Source organism: Ictidomys tridecemlineatus, chromosome 5 (genome assembly GCF_052094955.1).
Source record: "Ictidomys tridecemlineatus isolate mIctTri1 chromosome 5, mIctTri1.hap1, whole genome shotgun sequence".
Taxonomy (NCBI): Eukaryota; Metazoa; Chordata; class Mammalia; order Rodentia; family Sciuridae; genus Ictidomys; species Ictidomys tridecemlineatus.
The window spans coordinates 50,750,611-50,776,204 of NC_135481.1; the positions used below are offsets into that span (position 1 = coordinate 50,750,611).

At 42.3% G+C, this 25,594-nt stretch overlaps 1 protein-coding gene across 2 annotated transcripts in view; it reads left to right on the plus strand.

Moving 5' to 3' along the window:
* The first annotated feature begins 9,194 nt into the window (after positions 1–9,194).
* The window catches only part of Samd4a (sterile alpha motif domain containing 4A), a 208,527-nt gene continuing 192,127 nt past the window's right edge, over positions 9,195–25,594 (plus strand). For both annotated transcript variants that reach the window (XM_005337956.5, XM_021735057.3), the window contains exon 1: positions 9,195–9,390. In XM_005337956.5, the coding sequence (XP_005338013.1) occupies positions 9,195–9,390 (196 nt within the window). The remainder of the gene's footprint in view (positions 9,391–25,594) is intronic.

Consider the following 25,594-nt stretch of genomic DNA (forward strand, 5'->3'; position numbering starts at 1 on the left):
GGGCTGGCTAATGGCCACCACTGAATGTCTACTATGCTAGTCATAACTGCGTCTTGCATCTCCTTCCATCTGCCAAATCCTGAATCTGTTTCCTGGGTCAGAGCCTCCCCATGACAAGGTGTTTCCCAGAAACCTCCAAAGGGACATACTTACCTTAGCAAATTCACCAAGGCTCTTCTTTTTGCAAGAAGAAAGAAGGAAGGAAGGAGGACGAGAGCCATGGATGTTATTCTGGGGTTGACATACATTCCCCTAAACTTGTGAGGTTTTTGCATTAAATCTAGCAAAACAAAGTTATCAATTTATAGTGAAAACTCCAACATGGAGGGCAGCAAAATGCTACACACTCTTACTGGCAGGTTCTCTTCCTGTAAATACATCTTTTCATCACTCTCAAGACTAGAATGTGGGGATCAGAAGTCCTAAGATGTCATAAGTGCTACTGAAAGGGAGGAAGTGTTGTATTTTCTCTCCTTTGCTCTCCTTTTTCCACATCTCAGGCTTCTTTGATTCTTTCAGATGGCTTTGCACACCTGTGCTCAGATGTGTCCTTCATTGTATGAAGTCATGAAACACCAGGGGCTCTTAATAAAATATGGACTTCCTTGCCTATTCCCAGAAGATTCTATGTAGGTTTTGGTGAGGTCTGCAAATATGGGTGACTTCTACTAGCAGCCCAGTTGATTCTTATCCAAGTATATTTTGGAAACACTGTATTGAGGCTCTTCAGATTTTTCTAACTTGGTGTTTTCTAATCTAGACTGACCACAAAATGACCTAGACGTACAGATTCTCAGACCCCAGCCCAAGTAAATCAGAATTACCCAGCAAGGGCTCTGGGAATCTGTATGGTTAATGTATGCTCCAGGTGCATCTTGTAAGAGGGAAGTTTGGTAAACACTATAATTGAGACTCATCTGGGACCTTTAGAGAGTTTGATTCACTACATCAGTAGAACTCAGGGATCTGCATTTTTAATAAGGCCCCAGGAGATTCTGATGTTTGAGGTTTGTGGACCCCGCTCTGAGAAACACTGTAGTGAACTTTGATGTTATTACAATTCACATCATTTTTCTTAATGCCAAATCCTGATGGCACTTACTAAGGGCTTGTGCATCTCCATGCCTTTGCAAATGCTGTCCAAAACCCCACCTCTGTCTCTTAAAACTTTTCTACTTTGTTTTTAAACTTTTTATTAAGAAAACCATCACCAGGTATGGTGGCACAAAACTGCAATCCCAGGCTGAGGCTGAGGCAGGAGGATCGCATATTCAAGACCAGCCTAGGTCATTTAGTGAGAACCTATCTCAAAATTAAAAAAATAAAATTAAAAGGTTTGGGAATGTAGCTCAGTGGTACAGTGCCCCTGGGATTTACTCCCAATACTGAAAACAAAAACAAAACCTCGAACATACAGAAAAGAAGAAATAATATTTCAATATACACCTCTTAGATTTGGCAGCTGATTCAATATTCACTACATTTGTTTTATTTATGTATTAATGTGTTTTTTGCTGAATTATTTCAAAGTTGCAAACATCTTAACTTCCTACCCAAATGTGATCATGAACATTCTTTAAAAAAGAAAAACAGATATTCTCCTTCATAACCACAGTACTATCATCACATTCAGCAAAACTAAGAAAATACCTATATGTGTATATACAACTTATATTTTACAATTAAAATTTTGCTGTATGTTTTATCTCCCCCTCAATCTATTATATTTTGAAGCATTATAAAACATAACTCACTTTTTAAAAAATTAGGACACTGCAATTTTATTCAATTATTTTCTCATTTTCAAATCCTCACACATTTCTTTGCTTTATGCCATTTCCGGCACTTGTGCTTTTAATTGTATAATACTTTCATGGAGAAAGAAAATGTTACTTATTTTTCAAAAAAGGTTAAGATAAAATTAATCTCTAAGTGTGTCCATATTTTTTAGTTTGCAAAATTTTGCTTTTGTCTCCTTCCCAATAACTTGCACTAGACATAATATTCTGTTTTTTAAAAATAGGTTAAGAATTATAGAGAAAAGAACAGGGCATGCATAGTCTAACTAAAGAACAAAATGAAATTTAAATTCACATGGATAATGTACAAGGAAGGCAGGCAAGCCCTATCAACATATTCAGAAAAAACACATAACTCACTTTCAAAATTAGACGAGTCAAAGGATTGGGGTTGGGGCTCAGTGGGAGAGTGCTTGCCTAGCATGCACTAGGCACTGGGTTCGATCCTTAGCACCATATAAATGTAAAATAAAGATATTGTGTCCACCTAATGCTTAAGAATAAATATTTTCAAAAAATTAGATGAATCAAATTCATAACATGGAGGTTTGATGATTTATTAGTCCATTCTTCTACAGATAGGCATTATAATGTTCTGTTATTTCAAACAAGGTTGAAGTTAACATTTTTGCATTTATACTTACATTTAGTATATTTTACCTTCTAGTAAAGATACTTTTACTTCAGTAGGGTAGATTCCTACAAATTGGATTGCCAGGTGATCCAGAAAAGCATATTCTGTAGTTACTATGGTATCACTTTCCACTAGCATATTGGCACTAGTAAAATCTCGGAAGGTCTGCATCTCTTCTCCTGGTTTAATCATTACTGCTAGAAGAAATATCGACTTCAAATACACAAATATGAAGTTTTTCAGATGCTTTGTGAATACAAACAATATTTAGACATCCTGCCCCCCTTCCTGGATGTTATCATGCACTGGATGTTATCAATGTTTAAATTTTGCCTATTTCTATTGAGGAAACTATTCATTCAATGAATGACGGCTCAAAAGGCAACAGATCCACAGTATCCTTAATTTCCCAGCACAGTTGTTGTCTCTTTTGGTGTCTTTTAATCCTCCCCTAGACTCATTTCATATGTGTGTGTGTGTGTGTGTGTGTGTGTGTGTATGCGTGTGTGCAGGCGCATCTGTGTATACATTGGGATTCAGCAAGAGGTAGATGAGAACATGCTACATCTTCTACCTTTGTATGTTCTATTTGCCTAGCACAATGACTTATACTTGATAAATACGTCTTGCTGAAGGAATTGGTGAATAAAATGTTGAAGAGAAGACCAGAAGAGCAGATAGTGGCCAAATCTTGGACTTTTTGTATGCCAACCCAGAGAAGCTGAAATGTATCAGTGTCTATTGAGAAACCACAGGTGTCTAAGCTGGCCAATGGAAAGATAAGATCTGAGGAGGAGACTGAGTACTGAGGCTAAGACAAGACACCCAAGTATTGAGGCTAGGTAGGAGCAAAACTGGTTCACACACACTTTTTAGAAATCAAAGACCTAAGTTTTACAGTATAGGGTTTGTTTTCAAATGTTTTTTAGTCAGTTTTTTTTTCTGCTGTGACTAAAAGGCCCAACCAGAACAATTATAGAGGAAGAAAAGTTTATTTGATGACTCCCAGTTTCAGAAGTCTCAGTCCACAGACGGTCCGCTCCATTCCTTAGGGCTGGAGGTGAGGCAGAGAGAAGAAGCTCACATTATGACCAGAAATCAGAGCAAGACATTCCACTTGCCAGATACAAAATATATACACCAAAGGCACACTCCAATGACCACCTCCTCCAGCCATACCCTACCCGCTTTGGTTACTACTTAATCTCAACAGTGTAAAGTTAATTCACTAATTGGGCTAAGGCTCTCATAACTCTGTGATTTCTCCTCTAAACCTTCTTGCATTGTCTCACACATGAGCTTTTGGGGGAAATATCACATCCAAACCATAACAAATGAGGTTTTTGTTTTGTTTTGCAGTGCTGGGGATTGAACTCAGGGTCTTTCCCATTCTAGGCAAGGGCTCTATCAATGAGCTACATTCCCAGCCTGGTATAGTTTCTTTAGCACAATTTCTAAATTTAATTTGAGCCTATAGTCCTGAGCTAATACAGTATTTTAATTTTTAACTTAGGGTAGCAAAAATAGAAAAATAGAAAAACACAAAAATTATCAGTATTCTTAACATAAAGCAAGAATAACTATAGTTACTACTTTGGTATAATCTTATTTTGTATATATTTATATATATGTGTGTGTGTGTATATGTACACACACACACACACACATCACATATGATTTCCTATTACATGAAATTTTACTCATATATTTTCTTTATATAGTAAATAGTTATGCATATATACATACATATATATGTTATATGGGCTTTGATGTTAGATAAAAGATACCATCTGTCTCCAACATTTCATCTTGAGAACATGGCAGAGAATAAGTGCTCATTATGTCTTTATTGAATGATTGAATGACTGGATTTAATGTTATTTATCTTTATGCAGAGTTTTTAGTACTTTTGCTAATTTATAAACTAAAATAATTAAAGCTAACAGTTCTAGCGCTTCTATGTCCAATGTTTTTCTTCAGTTTGTTTTATCTTATTACTGATAGAAAAAAATGTGAATTTTAAATATATGGACATGGGTTTCTCAGGATGCCTATTACATATAATACCTAGGTACCCTCTTCACCAGTGATTTGTAAATATGGTACTGATCCTTTTTGTGAATTAATAATCTTTGAAACATCTAAACATTTGAGTTTATTTGATCAAAAGAATTATTTACTAATACAAATTTCTTCCCTTCACATATTCCAGGGAGTTGAAAAGCAAAATAATGTTGATTGATTTGATAACCTGGTCTGTCTTTTATTCCTGGAATACCGTTTGGTTAGTAAGCATTGTATACTGAGTGCTTCTACTGGGTTTACCCAGAGTACTCAGCATAATCACTGCCACATCCAATGCCTGGAACAAAGCTGTTGCTCAATAAATAGTCTTCAAATAGGAAAATTGTGAACATAGACATAGTAATACCTCCTTTATCCTTTAGAGAAAGGATGGTTTCATTTCTTTTCCAAGTGATATGCATAGTTAGTACTTTTAGTCAATATTAACTATCAATAACTGGGCACTTGTTCCCATAGGAAAAAATCCACATTTAATACAAAGCTTTATATTTAGATGATGGTATTACTTTTATTCCTTTAGTCATGACTTCACCCTGGGGAATATCAAGTGGCAGTATCACTGGGTTTTATCTCCACTCTCCTTCTCATCAGAGAAGTCTCAGCAGCAAGGAAGCCATAGGGATTGTGAAAACACAAAATCAAGGGGACTGGTAACTCATATTATCCTCATCTTTGTATTTCTCAATCAAAAGTAACCGGGCAATAGGAATTCAACAGTTAGCTCAATCAAGATCTCCTACGTCAAAAGCTGCTGTAGGACTACTCTCGACCAGCAGATGGCACTATTTTCTAACTCCAGCCTAAGTAGACTTTTAGAGTATTTGCCTCGAGGTGATTTTGTTTTGTTGTGTTTTGTTTCTTAGCTTTACTATTCGTTTGGTAAGCAGCTGCTGACAAGAAATGTTACCTTTTTTTTCTTTTTTTCTTAAAAATAATTCACTCTTGGGGATTTCCAAAAGTCCCACATGGGAAACATTTATTTGGCTGCAGTTTGTAGTAAGGTGCACACCCAGGTAACCCACACTCTAATCTTCCCGATTACATCTGAGGAAGGACATTGAGAGAAAAATTCTTCTTGTCCTGATAGAAATTATTACAAAGGATTACCTGAGAACCACGTGCGACAAGTTATTATGAAGGAGTAACTGACAGTCATGTGGGAGAAAATGATCTACCAAGTCTTTCTGCCTCTATGGTAATAAAACAAAAACAAAAGAGTTCCAGAATCCTTGCTTTCTAAATAGGGCAAAATATTCATTAAATTTTACAGGTAACTTTCCTGGTTGATTAAAAGTGAACTTGAAAAAAAATTCACACACTCTATTGTAATTTTTACACCTAAATTTTTGCAGTCCCACAAGACATTTCAATACCCTAACAGATGATACATGCTGCCACAAGTCTGACATGTCAGAAACGCTGCAGAAATCAAAATTTGAGAGAAGGAAGAAGTGATTGAAATAACAAGGACATGTACAGGAGTTGGAAGACAGAAGTGTTAATTGGTGGAATAATATCTCAGTTTATCTTTAAAATACTGTATTAGTGAAAATAGGGAAAGCTGGATCTGAAGCATGCGTGTCCCTGATTTTTCATAGGTATTCCTTTATAAACATGCCTCAAGTTGCTGGGTTAAATGCTGGAGGACTCAGTGTTTCCTCTGAAAACATGGAGATAGCCTGGGCTTAGGAATCAAGTCCTCCTGGTGACTTTTTAACTCCTATGAGAAGGTACAGCGATTTTTTTAAAGGTATTTTTAACCAATGCTTTACTTTCGAGACTAGATGGAGGCACTTTCCCGTCTAGTTTGTGAGTCTGGGCCGAGGCGTCCAAACCTCCACAACCTCACGCGCCTGAAATCCCTGCCTGGCCTCCGGCGGCTGTCCTACGCCAGCTCCAAGTCCAGGTAAAGGCTGCCCGCTCAGCTACTCGGACGGGCTGACAGGTGGCCCCGCCCCGCCTCCTTGTCGCCCTGGGCGGCGCTCGTCCCTGCTCCAGGCCCGAAGCCGCAGCCCGCGCGCCAGGCATAGCTTGCGAGCGGGCCACTGAAGTCGGCCGCCTCCCCAGGGAGAACAAGTACCAGGAGTGGCGCTGGGGGCCAGGAGGCAAAGGGCATCTAGCACTCTACCTAGTCGGAGGGGCGTGGGGGCAAGGCACTTTTGGTACTCCACGGGCTAGGGCCGCAGGGAGCCGGTGCCCAGGCACGTCCAGCTCTGCGCACTACTCTTTTCCCCTTTCTCCCTTTAGCGTTCGCGACCCTCGGAACCCGTCCAGATCCCTAGTGGCAGTGACTCCGAGTATCTGCTGTCTGCGGGTCACCCAGCTCAGCCACCCACGGGCCCCAGCAGGATCCAGGGGTCACCCGAGTTGGTGAACCACATTCCCAAGGACGAGCAGCGGGTGGCAGCACCGCCCCCGCTTAAGCGTCGTCCGGGTCCCCTTCTGTCCGGACTTGGGTGGCTCTTGAGCCCGGGCTCTTCCACCGCACTCAGTGAGGAATTTACCCAGACCCCTCCTCTTCCCCAAACTTCTCTGCTCTGTTCAGCGGTTCCTCTAACCCGACCCCTCCGCTCCTTCCAGCTCCTCCCATTCGCTCTCCTCCTTTTCTGGTCCCCACTTAGGAATCTGCCCCCCCTCCCCACCGCCTGCTGGGTCCGGGGATCCTCCCCCCTACTCCCCCCGCGTGCAGCCGCCGCCGCCCGGGTTCCTCTCCCCCCTCTTGGGCGCTCCCTGCCAAGCCCATGATGTAATGGTGTATGTTAATCAGTAGCATGTGGGGAGCTCCGGCTCTGGCGGCTCAGTCCTCCGCGAGCCGACACTGGAGGCAGCAGCAGCGGCGGCGGCAGTAGCGCCCCGGACCCGCAGCGCAGCACTTCCTCAGCTCCGCCTGCCCCGACGGCATGGCCCGCGGACCGCGCTCCGGGAGCCCCCAACCCCGCTGAGAGTCGCCCGGCCCCGGACCCGCGAGTAGGGCCCCGAGCCGCGGGGATGAGCCGCGCCAAGGTGAGTGTCCCTTCCCTTCGCCCCCCTGGAGGAGGACCCATTGGTCACTGGGGTTCCTTGCCCCTACACCCGACAAGTTCTGGAAATTGGGTAGCAGGAGTCTGGGAGCGAGCCGCCCCGCGATGGCCGAGCCGTTGGGCTCTCCGCCCCGCTGGCGGCGGCAACCACAGCCGAGATAGAACTGGGGGAGTCCCCGAAGCCGAACTTTCTTCTTCGCGGTCGTTGGGGGGCGTGTGCGGATGGCGGTGATCTGCATTCCCCGCCGTGCCGCCCTGCTGCGGGTAGAAGCGTTGCTGCAGGCTCTGGCGGACTCCGTGCGCCGCGTGCTCCCGCAACCCAGCGGCCTCGGCCTGGGACGCGCAGACGAGGCGCTGGGCCCTACCGACCCGCCCGTGGGCGGCGGCGGCGGGGGCAGGATGCCTAAAGCATACACGCGCGTACACACACAGGCGCGCTCACGCACGCACACGGCTGATCGCTCCAGGCAAAGCAGGCCCTGGGAGACCTCCCGGGTGGGCTTGAGTGGCGCGGCGCGGCGCTGGGGAGCCAGGCTCTGTGCTGCGCCGCCGCCCGCTGGGCTCGGAGCTTTGGGTGGGGAGAGTTTATTTTTGTCGCGAGCTGCTGCCGCGGCTGCTCACGGCCTAAATCCAGAGGGGCGCCTGGTGGTGGAGATGCTGGCTGTTGCTGTAGATGGAGCTGCAGCCGCTCGGCTGCTTCTCGGGAAGAAGGAGGAGGAGGAGGGAGGAGAAGGAGGAGGAAGGGGTAGGAGGAGGAGGAGGAGGAGGAGGGAGAGGTGGAGGAGGAGGAAGGAACTCGGGCTGTCGTTGCCTCCGCCTCTGCTTTGCGTTAGCCCCCACCCCCACCCCCGCGCCCCTTTGGAGCCGCATTGCAAGTTTTCTGAGCGGGGAAGATCTGTTGCTGGTGCTGGCGTTCGCAGCACAGCTCCTGAAGCCACCCCGGGTGGGGCGTTGAGGGGAGCACTAGCCGTTCGCAGCCGCAGCAACAGGAAGCTGCGGGGTCTCCTCGTGCACCTGGAAAAGAGGCTTCTAGCCATTCCCCGCTCGGGAATAGCCCATCTCCCGCACCAGGGTGCCGACCGGCGGCTGGTATTTGCGGGACTCAACCTCCGCGGGACGCCCCCACCCACAGCCACCCTCTGATGCACTCGTCCCCCTGGGCGCGCTCCTCCACTGGCGGAGGTCTCACTGCAGCTCTTTCTCTTCTTCCAGTGGTGATCGCCGCTCGGGAATGCGGGTGTGAAGGGTCCGAGCTGCCACCCAGCGGGGAGAAGACCCCGGGACGCCGGAAATCACCATCCCGAAGCTACGAGAAGGGGGGAAAAGAGAGCGTTCTTCATTCAGTTGTGTGCCTTGTGAGGGATTTTATTTTCAAATTCGTTATTTTATTTTATTTTATTTTTTAAAAAGAAACATTTCCGTGCTACTGTCTGTCATCGTCTCCGGGGAAATCAGCCAGAACCACCGGAACGTAACTGAAACCAGACAAGAGAGGCAGGAGCCGAGGCAGTACCTGCAGCGTCCGGGCACCAGAGCCACCTTGGAACCAGAACGCGTCTCCGGTGGCCGCGGGGCTGCGGCTCCGCCAAACTTTGGGGCGGGCGGGGCGGGTAGGGGCGCCGAGGGGCTTTGTAGACTGAGGGCGGCCCCCTAACCATGATGTTTCGCGACCAGGTCGGGGTGCTGGCGGGCTGGTTTAAGGGCTGGAACGAGTGCGAGCAGACTGTTGCGCTGCTGTCGCTGCTCAAGCGCGTGAGCCAGACCCAGGCCCGCTTCCTCCAGCTCTGCCTAGAGCACTCGCTGGCCGACTGCGCCGAGCTGCACGTCTTGGAAGGCGAGGCCAACAGCCCGGGTAAGTGCGCGGCCACCGCGGTCCTGCCCCTAACCCAGTCTCGCCGCCTGGGGTTGGAGCCCCGCCCCTCGACCGCCTTCGGTGGGGACCCGGACGGCACCCGCCCCGGGGCCGTTGACATGTGCCCCTTCTCCCCACACCCGGTCCTCACCGCCTACTTACCTCCGCTGGCTGCTTTGGTGTTTTGCCCACTGTGAACTCCTCAGTCCATTCTGTGTGGTAGCTACGGTAGCATGAATGATTGATTTTTCTCTCATGCAGTTTCCTGGGAAATAAGTAAGTCAGGTCACGTAGAGTCTGGATTTTCTGGGCTTCCACCCGCCCCCCTCCCTTCTTCTTTTGGGCAACGTGGTTCTGGATTTCAGCAACACATGAAGAAGCCCGGGACTGCCCTTCAGCAGCCAAGCTCTGGTTAGGCTGTATGAAGAATACCTGAAAATGCAATTTTATTTTTCTCTCCTCCCACTCCCCCCACGAATATTACGGTTTTAGAGGTTCGTCTTCAGAATAATATATAGATGTTACAGACTATTAAGATGACATTTGCAGTACGGATATGATGTGGCTTCACTTACTGGTCATGACGTTATACATGTTGATAGGGACCTTGTTGGAAGAGCAGGCCATGAATTGGGTTCCTTAGTCCTTTTTGTTAGGAAACTTTCCTGAGTAATAGAATAGAATTGTTTCACATTACCCTGCTAGTATTTACAGACACCTCAACTAGTAAGAAAGTGACTATACTCCAAGGTCCAGCAGTTTGCCATTTGCTCCTATGGCTGGTGACAGACTGAAATTATATCCTGGTAGTAAGGGGAGACTGGGGGTGGGGGAAAAGTCTGATGGTTGTGATTTTGGATGGGGAAATTCTTTAGTTCATGCTGCTGCTGGAGGGTGAACAGAGCCCCCAGTGTTTATGCAGAGAAAAGAATGCAGGGTCCTCTTCCAGCTGTTCCATGTTAGAGCTGCTGGCCTGCAAGAATAGGAAGAGGTCTGGGCTATTTGATGACAAGGTCCTGTCCAGTCATGGAGACTTGGGAGACAGTGAAGTGAGTGTGCCTTCACAGTAGCAAGAGGAGAGCCAGCCTCTTCCTCATTCCTCCTCCCTGGTATGGTGCTCATGATGCTGAAGAAGCTAGAATGGGATGTTTCCATATATAGAATCATAGGATGGAAGTGACTGCTGGAAATTCTCACTGGCCTTTTCCTGACTGCACCCAAAGGATCCTGCACTGCCAAGTATGGAGGGTCATTCTGAGGGAGATTCCATTCATCCCAAGCCTGACAGCTCACACAGTTACTCCAGGGTGGCAATGGCAGGGCCCCCTTTGGTTGAGTTCCACATTTATAAATAGTAGAAGGGCCAGCCTTCTTCCTTAGGGTGTAGAAACATAACTAGGTAGGTAACTGATGATCCACTCTCTCTGCTTCTATCTTTAATGCCAATGGGTAGCTCAGTTTACCTGCTTGGTTTTGCTTTCTCAGGTTTGACCAACAAGATTATATAAACTTTTTCATGCTGTAGAATGTGAAGAATTTAAGTACAGTCATTTATATGTTGAATGCTCGACTTTGACTCATGTAGGGACTGTTTAATGATAATCATCTTCATGTTACTTAAATGCCGAGCAATATTTTTTTTCCTTTTGAGTAATGCAGAGGATTTTTTCCCAGTATAGCAGTTATCGGTTTAGTGAGTAATTAGATGTATAGTATTAAAAACGAGTGACTTAGTTTAAAAGAATATAATTCAACAAAATTCAACCTCTGTGATTTTAAAAAGTCACTTGGAAATTTTTCATTTAACCATACTTGTTTACAATGCCTACCTATTTGTCCTGCTAAATGATGCAGAGTACAAAATATAGAAACGTTACGTAAGGTGGGGACCATCTACCAGTTTCTGGATTAATCATTCAGCCTAAACATTTTGCCTGCATGGAAACCTTTGTACTTGTTTTGTTGCGTGGCCAGGACAGAAAATCACTAGGGAGGTCATATAATGGTCTAGTTTACTTTTGGAGGGTAGGCATCATAAAGAGCATCAAGATTTGTTCCAGCATACCTGTTGTGCCTTTCTGCATTTCTGGAACTTAGCCAAGAACCAGGAAGGAGGCAAAAAATGTCCACTTAGCAACACTAGCAGAGTAGATGGCATAAAAATCCAGAGAAAACTTGAGACCCCCCCCTTTCAAAACATGCTTACTTTTATTCTAAACATGATCCTAACATTTTTTTTTATTTGAAAAATAATCCTTAGTGTATTGGGAATAGTACATTTAGAATAGGGTGAGAGTCTGCTGTAATCAGCAGTGAAAAGTGACCCCCTGATAATCTGACAAGAAGGAAAGAAAAAAACTATAACTTCAGACACAAGAATTGGAGCACAAGCCCTGAAGGCTTTGAACTATTAAGGTGGGAAACCTTAATTGACCCTGCAGGCATCTGTTTTTGATGATATAAGCCAATAATTTCTACTTACTAAAGCAGACTACCAAAAGAGTGCATTTTAAAAAATACACTTCTTAAGAAGCTGGGGAAGTGTTCAATATACTTGGGAAATATTTACACCCAAGATAATTAACCTCCAAAGCTGTTCTTACCAATTCAGAAAACTCGGCTGTGCAGAATGACTCATTCATTGAGTGGCTGAGCTTTCTCATACCAAAGTCATCCAGTATTATTTATTTTGTAATCATCAATTAAAACATAGCATTTATTCTAGTGTTTAGAGATTTTAAAACTTGGTAAATGGGAACCAAATTCATATCTGGGGTTTGATTCAGTTTTAAAAAAGAAAAGAAAAGAAAGAAATAATTAGTAATTGTGTGAATTTGGTTGTTTTTTGCAGGACTCTATATTTAAATCAAGAGAGAGCCTGAACGTTAAACATGGTTTATCTGAGATCTGTGGAATGTGTTTTAATATTTACTTTTCATTTTCTTAAAGTTACTGAGAATCCAGTGATTCACTGTTTGATCTTTTGCCTCAGGTTCATGGTTATCAGAGATCCAAAGAAAATAGTTGTCTCAGTCCCTACTATAGTTTGGTTCTGTAATAACTTTTGAAGGCCCATGTGTTAAAGCCTTAGTCCTAGCTTGGCTTAAAGGTATGCAACCTTTAAGACATAGGGCCTAGTAGGAGATCTTGGGGTCATTGGGAGCATGCCTTTGAGGGGGATAATGAGACCCTGCCCCTTCCTCTTCTTCTCTGAGTCCCTGGCCATAAGTTGAGTAGTTTTGCTCTGCCATTATATGCCACCAAAGGCCCAGAGTAATCAGGCCAACCTGTCGTGGACTAAAATCTCTTGAACTGTGAGCCACAATAAACTTCTCTCTTTAGAAGTTTGTTATCTCAAGGCATACGTTATAGTGATGGAAAACTGACTAACACAGTCCCTATGGATGTGTGTGTGTGTGTGTGTGTGTGTGTGTGTGTGTGTGTGTGTATGTGCGCGCACACACACGTGTATTTTTCTTTTTCACTCCAGATGTGGTCATTGGATATTGGTCATGGTCATCTCTCTAAATTGAGGCTTGCTTCCAGCACCTCATAACTTTAGAAAGTGCCCCCCCTTTTTTTTAGATCACAAATGGAGTAAAGTAGAAGAGGTTTTCCTGATGATATGAATAAGATCTTATTTGTAATTCTTTAATTCATTTATGCATTCAACAAACATTTTCTGACTGCCTACTATTTTTCTGGCTCAGTCTTAAACAGTGGGAATACAGAGGTATCTTACTGTATTTCATGACCTGGTACATGATATATAACTCTCAGTGTTAAGTCAATAACTAGTATAATATCATAGGTGCATAAATATGGGATTAAATTAAAAGTATGGAGGAAGGAGTGCTGGGGGCATTGTGAATCTAGCAGCTACTTGCCGGAAGCAGGGGTCCAGAAGATGTGTTTGATTAGAGTCTTGAAGGGTGAATAAAAGTTGGTTTAGTATGTAAAGAGGATAGTAGAGAACAAGCAAGAAAATATTTTCAAAGCAGGAAAAAAAATTTATAAAAAGCATTGATTTGTAAAAGGGACTGGCTTTGTGTAAGAAATGGTAAGTTCAGACTGGCTGAAAGAATATAGAGTGCTGAGTTCTAAAGAGCAGCAGTTAGAAGCAGAAGCAATGTGTGTACAGGACTTTTGCCAGCCAAGGAATTTAGAGTTAATCCCTCAGAGATGATAAAGATCGGAAGAAGACTTTAAGACAGGGGCCTGCTGCAAATGAAGAGGAAGAGTTAAAAGATGAATAGGGTGTGCGTGTGTAGTGTGTGGGTCATGTGGGTTATGCAGTGTTTGATGTGGGGGGGAGTGGATTAGGAGGTGTCTGTGTGTGGTAGCGGTAGTGTGTCATGTATGGTACGTGTGAGGATTATGGTTTATGGGTGTGGATGTGTATGCTGAGTGTTGTATTCACGTATTTGTATATTTTCAGGGAAGAGTTCTCCTGGTACGTGCATGGTTCTCAGAGAGGCAAAAATGGAATAAGAGGCAAATGAGTTCAATTTCTGTTTTGGCCTCTGATGGCATTGTCTTGGGGCATCAGTGTACTGGGGCTGTGGGGAAGAAGGATTGAGAAGGAAAGAGAAGTATTGTTCAAGTGTCTGTGTATACCCACAGGAGCGCATAATTTATGGAAGATTCTTGGAGTATAGATTTTGAAATTCATCAGACTAGGCTGATTAATTTTTGAGCCTCAGTTTTCTCATCAGTAAAAATGATGGTTTTTTTGGGGGAAAAAAAACCTTGTTATGATCTGGAAGGTCCTTGTTAATGACCCAGCAAGGATCTATTTCATCCTTCAGGTTTAAGTTCACCACTCATTAATGTGGAATTGATATAAATGGTATTTTCCTAAATGGTCAGAAATCTTTTCATGTGAGGAATCTTGAAGAAGAGATTAGGGAGGACTTGGAACCCTAAAAAGATACTGCTGTGTTCTACCTACCATTTACCTTCATTGTTCTACTCTATCATGTTGGGTCCTTAAAAAAAAGAAAAAAAAAAAAGCAGGCAGCCTGACCCAGTTTTCTCAAATAACTTGTCAACACTTTTTTCTTCAGTTGGTGAATGTGAAAAGAAAAAAATCATTTGGTTGAATGAAATATATAGGGGCCCTCTATATGAAATCCTTTTCACTGAGGGTTCTATAATTTTCTCTGGGTTGGTCTGGGATGACTGAGCAAGTTACTGATTGTGAATTGTAGCAGGTTATACACATTCGTACTCTTTGTTGTGAATTATTTGGATTTAGTTGTTTAGCTTAGTTGCTCAAGGCCTTCAGCCACTGAGTATGTGTTATAAACAGGCCTCATCAAAGCAAGTAGGAGGCAGACAAGCTTCACAACAGTCAGATTGGCTTGTTGATGGTTAAGTAAACAAGTGGGGGCAAACGGAGGTTGGGGGTGCTGAGAAGGAATTGAAAACTGCTCTATCTGTCTGCTGAGGGGTAATTCTGAAGAGACTTAACAACAGGAGACGAGGGATACCCTGCTTCACCTTGAGGAGAAATTGGGGAGTTGTCTCCATTCATCAGTGAAGTCCTGTAAATCCAGTTGCTAGGAAAAGTGTGGGGTGCATAGAAATCTTTGTCTTACTGTAATCACCACGTTTTCATCCCCCCTAATCATTCCTTCTAAGGCCTGACTGAGCTCATCCAATCCACATAGATTAAGATGCAGAATCAGACGTCTCCTCTGAGCTATTTTTTGCTTCCATGGTAGCTGCCTGAGGCAGGATTCTCCCCAAGAAAGCAGAACTTTCAGAGTAGGAACCGAACATTCTTTTGGTTAGCTACTCGAGGCATGGGCCTTGCTCTGAAGGCAGCACCCTGAGAACCAGTTTGGGGTTCCCAAGAACTAACCTGTTTTTATGTAGGAGCCTGTGACTCCTTGGAACTCAGAAGTTGATTTCTGGCTTTTGTTCCCACTCCACATATCAACATTTTACTACAGTTTTTCTGATTTTAGTTTATGAAGGGGGAAAATATCAGATGGTTCTGTGGTTTCTTCTATGTGGTAGATATTACCATAATGATGGTACCTGGTGATCAGTATCCTGAAAAAAAAATGTGGGGCTAAGTTCTTGAGTACATATACATTCACCAGATATCCCAACAGAGAGCTGGGTGCTCTGCCAAAGGGTGAAGTCAGTGTCATAGTTCACCTCAAGGAGCTCACACTCAAGTTGTGGAGGTTAAACAAACACAGATGTAATGCTTAAACCATCAACAGTTGCTAAATGGTGTTATTTTGATGAGAGAACCAAACTGGAGTCAAGTGAAAGGTCTCCCTTTCACTCACGGTGACTTGGGTTGTGCAAGAAGCTGAAGCAAGCCTGGCCCGGTGGCACATGCCTGTAATCCCAACAACCTGGGAGGCTGAGGCAGGAGGATCATGATTTCAAACCCAGCTTCAGCAAAAGTGAGGCACTTAGTGCCTCAGTGAGACCCTGTGTCTAATAAAATAGGGCTGGGGATGTGGCTCCCCTGAGTTCAATCCCCAGTATCCAAAAGGAAAAAAAAAAAAAAAAAAAAAAAGAAGAAGAAGATGAACAGAAGATGTCAACCTGATTGTGGCATTTGAAACAAGTGCTTTAGGGCTCACAAGATTCTTGCCTTTTTAATACCAGTAATGCCAGTTTCACTTGGAAAACCATGCCTAGAGGGGACTCCATGCAAGTGTCATGTCAGAGGCAGGCTTCCTGAGCCTTCGAAGGATAAATATGAATAGGTTAGAGAGAGGGAAGCATGAAACATATTGTCCACTAGGTATTATCTCTTGATGAATGGAGGAAGGAACATCCCTGAGTCAATCCAAACACATGATTTCTAACATTTAAAGGTAGGAAAACAAAACCTCTGGGCACTTGATATTTTCACCGCTCGTAAGCATCCATAAACTTCTGAGACTTGGTTGTAGTCCTCTTGGTTCCTCCCAGTAGGATACTTTTGCAGGATACTTTGATTAGACTTGTGTTAAGCAATAACATCTAAAACACTTAAAGGAAAACATAAACGTGTCAGACCAGTTCTTCTCAAAATTTAATGTGCATACAAATCACTTGGGGATCTTGTTCCTGAAAACTCTGATTAAGGAAGGAGGCCTGACCTGCAGTTGTAATAAGCTCCCAGGTGATGTTGATGCTGTGGGTCTGTGGATCTCACTTTGAGTGGAAAGAACCTCGACTGTTAGAGGTGACTTGGTGCGGTGGCTTTTAAGTCTTATGGATGTGGATCAGAAGGTTTTCATTGGTAAATGAAAACTTACATGAAAGCTGTGGGAAGCAGATGCCTGCAGTCTCCTCCTCTCAACCCTAACTTTCCAGGGAGGGTAGTTTGAAAATCTGTGGCTGAACATCGTCCCCAGTCTGTGAGATGAAATTACTGATTGACAAAGCTGTGGCCAGCAGATCTGGGATTAGAACTGGACTCTTCCTCAGTTCAATGCTCTTTCCACCATCTCAACTTCAATCTAATGTCACTAACCTATTAGAGCCTTCATTTAGGGTCAGGTTTGAAGCTGACTCTGATGGTAGTGTTAGGATGGGGTTCATTTCTCTTTTGCCCACCTGAATTTTCTGCTACAAGAAAGGTCATTTTCAGAGTTTCTTTTACAGTTTTAAGGTAGCTTTATATGCAAAGTGAACCATTCTTTGCTCTACTGACAACACGTGTCTGGAAGGTGGGGGGAAGAGAGGGACAGGACAGTGTGCTTCTGGTGACACTCTTCGGTCAGTCTTAACTGGTAATGTATACCAGACTCTCTCTGGCCTTGGGAAAACCCCACAGACTGCTTTATTCAAAGAGCATTTCTGTGATGCAAGTGTGTCTTAAAAATTGTCTTAAAAATCTTCTGAAGTGTTATATACATAAGCTCTGAGCGAGGCATGTTTTTTGTCTTTGTAGTGTGATCACTCATTACACTACTGAGCATTCTATATACCGCTTTCAGCAATAATTCACTGCCTGGTTCTTGGAACTGTCTTTCACAGCTCCAGCTGAGTCAGTGTTTGAGAACAGGAGAGCTGGACTCCTCTGTCTCATTTCCCCTTGCTTTTTGGGCATGTCCCTGCTGGAATTTCCAGGCATTCTAATGATCAGTGTCCCATGGCAAATGAGGCTCCTGGAAAGACATACTTATTTTTATATTTTAATTTTTTGCTGATGTTGTGGACTTTAAATTTGAGCTGGAAAGAGCAAGAATGTCAGTTCCAGAGGCCGGATGGGAGAGATCTCTTCCCACTTCTCCAGCATACTCCCATAAAGTGCAATTATTAGAATTTCTGAAGCAGCCTATCTTGATCTGTCAGTACAATTTAAGTGTCTGTGAGCAGCATAAATACATACGTAACATTGCCTCTGCTGCATACATTTCTGTGTATGTGCACTGAACATGTCATTTTAATAGTTAAAATGTGTGACAAAAATGTCAATGTTAAAGCACTTTTGGATTTTTGAAGAGGTAAAGGAATCAGCAGCATCTACCCCTCAAGATAAAGACTACTGTCTCAGTTCTAAAAGGGAAAAGGTGGGAGAAGGGAGGTTCTACACATTGGTGAGGTTAACATTGGTTCTGTGCAAGATCCCATAAGAGCGTTTAAATAAACTACCATGCTTTGTGAGCATTTGGATGAGAAAATAGGAACCTGCATCAGTTTGTTAAGAATGGAAAGGATGGACCATGGTAAGCTAATGTCACTTCCTTTTTTCTAGGGGAATGGGAAAGGAAGGGAGATAGCATTCATGGAGAAACTGTATGCTCTGCAGATCACAGGAATTCTGCTGGGCATCGCATATCTAAGTTTCAGCAGAGCCTTGATAAACCCCCATTTCCTGATGAATCAAACGGAGAGAAGTAGGGCAGGTGAGTCTAGCAGTGTGGATTTAGAGTGGCTTTGGTGACTGACAGGCCTGACTCTGGTGGCTGTCAGCCTGAAGGGAGGTCTCTGGTGTGCCTCAGGGCTCATGCATTCAACATCATTATTTGTGCTGATGGAGTGTGACTTAGCCTGGGGTCCCCAGGAGAGTGGAGCCTGAGGCAAGGGCCGGCTGTGCAGGTGGTTTATTTGGGATACAGATCCCACGGAATGGGAAAGGAAGCTAGGTAGAGAGAAACAGGGAAAGAGGGAGAACCAATACAGTGTGTCATCAAGCTGGTCACTGCTGTGGGTTAGAATAGGTGCTGTGGTTCAGCAATAACATGCATGAAAAGAACTTTTGGTTTTTAGTAACCTTAGAACTTTGTATGAATGATGTCACCATGTGGTTGCCCCCCACCTCTTTTTTTTTTTTTTTTGGTACCAGAGATTGAACACAGGGGTGCTTAACCACTGAGTCACATCTCTAGCCATTCTTAATTTTTTATTTGGAGAAAGAGTTTTGCTAAGTTGCTTAGGGCCTCACTAAGTTGCTGAGGCTGGATTTGAACCTGTGATCCTCCTGCCTTAGCCTCCCAGGCTACTGGGATGCCAGGTGTGTGCCACAGTACCTGTCAGTTGCCCCCTGAAATCTGGAGGGAAGATCCCAGTACACAGTTTGAAGAGATGGACAAATCAGGATGTGGTCAGAAGAGAGAGGCTGGCTGGTGGGGACACCTGGAAGCCAGGGTGAACTGAGAAGAAGACAACAGAGAACTGTCATGGGTTGCTTGGGAAATTCCTTGGGCTTGGAGTTGAGGGGTTAAATTTTATATTTATGAGGCTGGCAGTGAGTAAAGCTACAGTTCATTTAGCTCAAAGTAAAGGAAAACTTTGCAATGATTAGAGCTTCCTGAACAATGGAAATATGCTAAAGAGGAGAGAGTGGCTTGGGTTTCATTTGTAGAAGATGAGCCTTTAACATTGGGCCAGGCATAAAATAGTACTTCTAAATAAGACTGGCTCCTGTTTATTGAATCCATATATTATCTTATTTATTCATTCCAGCAACTCCTTTAAGATGGGGTAGGAGCTGCCATTATTCTGCTTGAAAACAAGCAGCCTGATTTCAGAGCAGTACACTGCCTCTCCATTGCAAAGATTAGTGCCTGTTTAGAAAAACAGCTGTGACATCTTAGGTGACTTCCAAAGTCCCTATTTCTTATATGAAGATAGGAAAACAAAATTATTTGGAACAGAAGAGAAAGAGGTAATACAAGTGAATGAATGAAAAAGTGAATGAGGAAAGGCGGTTGTCTTTAAATTATTTCTAGTATTTCTAGTATATTCCTCCTGTACTTCTTGGCTAGTCTGGGCCACAGATTTGTGTCTTTTTGTTTATGAAATACACCCATAGAGTAATTTTCAGTTCTTTTTTGAAGTTGACAGAGAGGTGAGTATAGGTCAATGTGAGAGTAGGTACCACACTTAAGACCAGATGCAAGCATTTGAATTGAACCAGGTTGTTTTGTGTCACCCAGAAGCAGTGATCAGCTCTGAGTGTGTCAGTTATTTAGGTAACTCACAAACACAGTCCAGATCTCCAAATCTTTTTTTATTTTCTCCAGGTAGTTCTAAGAATGACCAGAGGATATTCTTTATATGGTACAAGTTGCATATCCTTTATCTGAAATGCTTGAGACAGAATGTTCCAGATTTTGAAGTTTGTTTTTTTTTTTAATTTTGAAATATTTGTGTAGGCTTTTCTGGTTGAGCAACTCTAGTCCAAAAGCTCCATATTCAAAATACACCAAAGTCTGAAACTTTTTGAGCACCAACAAGAGCATTTCAGAGTTTGAGTTTATAAATCAGAGATGCTCAACTTATAATAGCTTTTCTTATTTTGTCTTGTCTTTTCCTTTCTCATCTCTTCTTTTCCTTCTCTCTTTCCTTTCCCTTTTCCTTTCTTTTCTTCTCATCTTTTCTTTTTCCTTAGCACTTTGTATGTGTCAAGCATTGTGCAGATAGCTACACATACATAATCCCTCTCCAATTATCCAATGAATGAATAAAAAAGCAGAATTAGTGTTTGTGAAAATCACATGTAATATATTACCATAGTTACATAAGGGGCTTATCACCCAGAGTCTTGCACATAGTAAGTACATAATAACTGATTTCTAAATTATATAAATTCCACAAAATATATAATATTTCCATTTTTCAGATGAGGAAACTTAGGCTTAGAGTGATTGGAAAAATGCTTAAGGTCACCCCAGTGTGTGTCCGATTACCATGTTGAATCTTTGCCACCTCATGAATGCTGAGGATCTATTCCAGTTCTTAGGTAAATAAAAGTGTTAGCATTTTTAAAAAAAGAACTTAAGGATTTTTAATGGTAGGTTTAATCATTCATGCTAAAATTTTATATGTTTAATCTTGGAAGATTCTTATCAGCTTGTCCATTTAAATATTCCTCTTACTTATTATATTTAATGCTATGTAGCTTGTTGGGGTTTGACTTCTTTTTCCACTGGATTAAAAAAAAAATCACATGAAGGGTGTTGATTCAAACATTTCCTTTAAGGAAAACTCATGGAATGGATGCTTCTGCTGCCTCTGCATGGATGAACTGGACTTGGGGAGGGAAGCAGGCTCCCTAATACCTAATGGCTCATGGCATCCTTAACTTTGACAAACTAGGAATCAGTGTGCTGGGTCAGGATCTCCTTAGGACCTGGAACGGAGCAAAGCACCAACTTGAGGACTGTAAATTTCAATGAGCTTTCCTATTGTTTGTAAATGGTGGACTATTTCTGAATATTAGTTTAGGAAAACATAATTTAAGATTGATCAAAACTAATTCCGCTTATTTCATTTTCTAGCAACATAAAACTAAGGAGGTAGAATAGACCCTATGTACTGCAGCTCCTTTGTTGAAGACCAAAGAAGACTGAGGTGTGCTGAGGTCAGCTGTGGGCACCTGTTGGCAGGAGAAAGGCTGGTATTATATCCAGTCCACTTCCTGACTGCTTGTGACCCAGATTTTGGTGTCTCATAACTTTCTCCTGGCTGACTCAACCAGGAGACTGGTTTTGAATGACTTTTTGTGCTGAGAATGAGAGATTCTCCACCTGCATTTCAAAGACTGCATTCATTAAAGTGCTGTCCTTAAAGTTCTTTCCAGGACCCCCCTCCTTTAGTTTCTTTATTCACAATAAAGCATGGATTTGTTTTTATTGGATGACAACCAGCACTCGTATTTTGAAATCTCAGGGAGTTACAGTGTAGGAAGTTTTGGCTTGATTTTAGCATGTTTAACCACAGTTCCAGTAATGTCCTCTTGGTTTATGCAGAATCTGACTCAGCCACTCTCAAGTTATCCTAGATCCCAGCCTCGGCTGGTTGTCATTCATGACTGCCTGCCACCTGTGGGAGGAGATTTCATTCATTCATTGCATAATCCGTTTCTTACTGGATGTTTATTTGCACAGTGATGTGACCAACCAGGGGTCTTCTTGTCCCTTGTGCTCATCCTGAAAGTGTCCCTCGATCCTTTAGGGCTTGCTAGTTCATTGAATGTACCTTGTGCAGCCCTAGAAGGTATTGATATTGTCCACTGTCTGACTCCATTGTGTCCTAGTCATGTTTATCCTCCACCTCTCGATTTCATTCCTGAGACATAGGGGGTTTATGAAAGAAGGAATGAATGAATACAAAGAGATTTATGAAAGAAGAAATGAATGAATACAAAGAGATTTTCTCACAATCTAGGTGCCTAATCCCTAGCCCATAAAGGATTAGGCACCTAGAGTGTGAGAAAAATCTAAACACATAAAGATTCAATGGTATACAGGACACCACGAGAATCCACATGCTTTTTACTATGATGTGGGTGATAAAAGCTGACGAAATAGCTTTTAAGATGCTACTTTTTAGGCTCTTTCAGAAGACCTGGGTTGAAGTCTCAGCATCATCTTTTACAGATGTGTTACTTCTAAGAAATATTTAAGTTCATAACCCACTCGAATCAAATGTATGGAAGATGATATGTCATGAGCTTTGTAATGTTTTGAACAACCAATAAAAAAAGAAAAAAAAAGAAAACAAAATGTGAAGTTACAAACAAAAGTTATTAAAAATAATACTCATTTTTACACTAATAATAAAAAAAAGAAGTATTTAAGCTCTCTATGCCTCAGCTTTCTGGTCTGTGAAATGGAGTTTCCACTATGGAAGTCCCAAGGCTATTATCAGAATTATGTATGTGTAAAACTTTGTAAGCTCTATCATGTTATTAAAAAAAAAAAAAGCAGGGTGTCATTATTCTCAAAGGACCAATTCAAACAATGGGATAAACATTTCAAGAATGTGGATGTTCAAAAGGCTCAGGAAAGATAACTATGGTTTCTTTTTCAGAGCTTTTGCTTGGTTAGCAGACCTGAAACAAATACATGGTTCTCTTGATGAGTACCAACCACCCCTGGGCCTGGACCAAGGCCTGGATCTGATGATTCAATTGGGATTGTAAACTGTGTGGTCTAAGGTCCCCGTGGATGGCCTGTCTGAAATTTGTCAGAGTTAAGTTCATTTCTACTTTTGTCCTTTTAAATTGATGAGATCATCAGGAATGCTTTTCAAGTTTGAAAGATTCAAATATCAGTGCAAAAGAATTTCTTTTGAGAAGAGCTACATAAAACATTGTGTTATGACCATCGTATCCCTGCCTGTGAATATTTCAGTATGATTGTACAAGGAGTCATTTAACACACCCATAGTAATCCTATGCATTTATTGGTGGTTAGGATTCTTTAGAAATTTGTGAAATTTCTAAAAATTTGTTTTAAAAAGGCAACCCTTTATAAAAGCTATTATCCAGCCTAAAACCCTTTAGTGTGGAATTTTAGAGTATTTTTGTAAATCTCAGCTAAACAAGAAAACAATCATGTTTTGCTTGTTATTCTCAAATATTATTTCCCCTTCTACCTTATATCTAACAAGTGTTGTTCAGAAAAGGAGAATGGTTTCTTGTCATTGTTCTTTGTTTTTGTTGTTTTTAGCGAAACCTCTCAAATTTTCACATTTTCTCTTTGTGACAGAATAAGCTGTGTTAGCACATTTTCCAGATTATTGTGATATTTGCAGATGATACTGAAATTCTGAGTGATAAGGTCAAACTGGAGTCTTGTATGATTCTGCTATTAAGCTGCTGCTGGGTGATGTAGAAATAATTGTGCTGTGTGTGTTTAGTTCACAACATTTTTGACAGGAATAATTTCGACAAGAATTGCTGCTCTTTTACCTTCTCGATGAGACCAGAAAACTCCTAGAGTAAGAATAGGAGATGTTGGGATATTTGATTGAACCCCTTAAGAGTTTACATAGTGAGTGGTGTTCATCAGCTGTTCAGCCCTTGAATATAGCAGATATGTCTGTGTGAGACAAAGGAGGAAGTGCATTGCTGTCCCCCAGCTCCCACATTGCCTCTGCACATCACCAGCTCAGTGCTCAGCATGCTGGATTGAAATGACCATGTGATAGAGGAACCAATTCAGAGTACAGGGAACTGCAGAAATGGGACAACCAAATGCAGCTTGGGGTTCTGGATAGGATCCTGGGCTTGGAAACAATTGCTGTAAAGGACAGTATTGAGATAACTGGTCTTTATGCTACGGCATAATGTTATAGCAATGAAAAACTTCCTTATGTTACAGTTATACCTTGGTCACACCAGGAAATGCCCTCATTATTAGGAGATGCATGTTGAAGGAGTGGAGGGATGTGGTGTTCACAACTCTGCAATGGCTGTATGTTAAGGTGATACAGACTCAGAATTGGTAATCTTGCTGAAAATTGTGCCATTAATTTAATCTTTTAACTTTCATATAAATTAAAAGATTGTTTATAAAAAATGAAAGATTTTAGCATTTAGTTATCTTTTTAGTGATCTTGCATGGGAATGTTGACTCCAGGGGGGCAACACTGGTGTTTTATCACCTTTGTGTGGGGTTGGCCAGAAAAATTATAGTGCCCCTTGCTCTTACCAGTTACTCTTGAGCTGCAGAGGAGGGGCATACTAATACCATTTAAACTAAAACAAGTGTTCATGGTGTATCTTCAAATGTAACTGGAGGTCCTATGTTTTTCTTTGCCAAACCTGGTAACCCTGTTCCGAAGCAGCAGTAACCCTCGTACCTGCAGAATGACTGGCACTGAGGAGGTGTTCGTCATGTGGAATGAGTGACATGCTTGTTGAGGGTTCTGGTCTGTGCTTTCCTGTTAGATAACACCCATTTTTTCTGGGCATGAGCAAGGACTTGACCTGCAGTTGGATTTGATCTTCTGCTTGTCCTTTTCCTTTGATGGATCTTTTTTTTTTCTTTGAGCTGATTTGAACTTTCTCCATTTCTCTGTAGTTGGTGGAGTCAGCTCGGTTACATTTCATACTAAGTTCCCCACATCCTGACACTCCTTGACAGTTTTAAGATCTTCTTCCAACACACTTGAGTAGAATGGATACTAGAATCTATTTTGACAGCTGTTGAAAATCTAGGCTGTTGTTACAGGAGGTTAAAGAGGTTATTTGTAACACTGTTATTATTCAAGGAACCTTTTGAAAAGGTGTGCACTGCAGTGTTCAGGCAAATAGTATTTTATAGGATTTAAATGACTTTGGTTTTCACAGTTAAATCATCATGCTCTTAAGAATGGTACACCTAGTAATATTTTACATTAATTTCCTCTACCAATGTAGTAATAGTACATTACTATTATCTCAATTGCCCCTGTCTTCTAAAAGACAAGTATAGAGTCTTTACAGCCAGTCTATTGCCAGTTGTCCCATTGATAACCTTCCCTTTAAAAGTGACCTTGGGAAATTTCATAAGAAATGATATTTATAGTATTTTTTTGTCGTTGTTGTTGAGCTGTTAAAAGAAGTTTTGGTGCATGTAACAGGTGGCTTCAGTTGGCCTCCTTACACTGAAATTTGATTCAAATAAGTGCTGTATTATTTTACCATTGGAATTGTGATTATGTGCTAGACTGACCTCATTTTTGGCAAATTGCACTTCAGTTTGGGGTTTAGAGTGTGGTGTCTTGCACGTGCAGGAGTAGGAACTCTTTACAGCTAAGACATAGCAGCTGAGGGCTATAACATCCAGGGTCTTCTTTCTGCAATAAGGAAATTTTATCAGAGGAGCTATTGTCTACTGAGTTTTAAGTAAGGGGCAACTGTTCAGATTAACTCTTTAGACTTGAATTTTCTTTGATCTCAGGCCCAAAGCACTAAAGTTCATTATTAGTATAATGCTTAACACATAGTAGGCACTCCAAATAAAGTGCA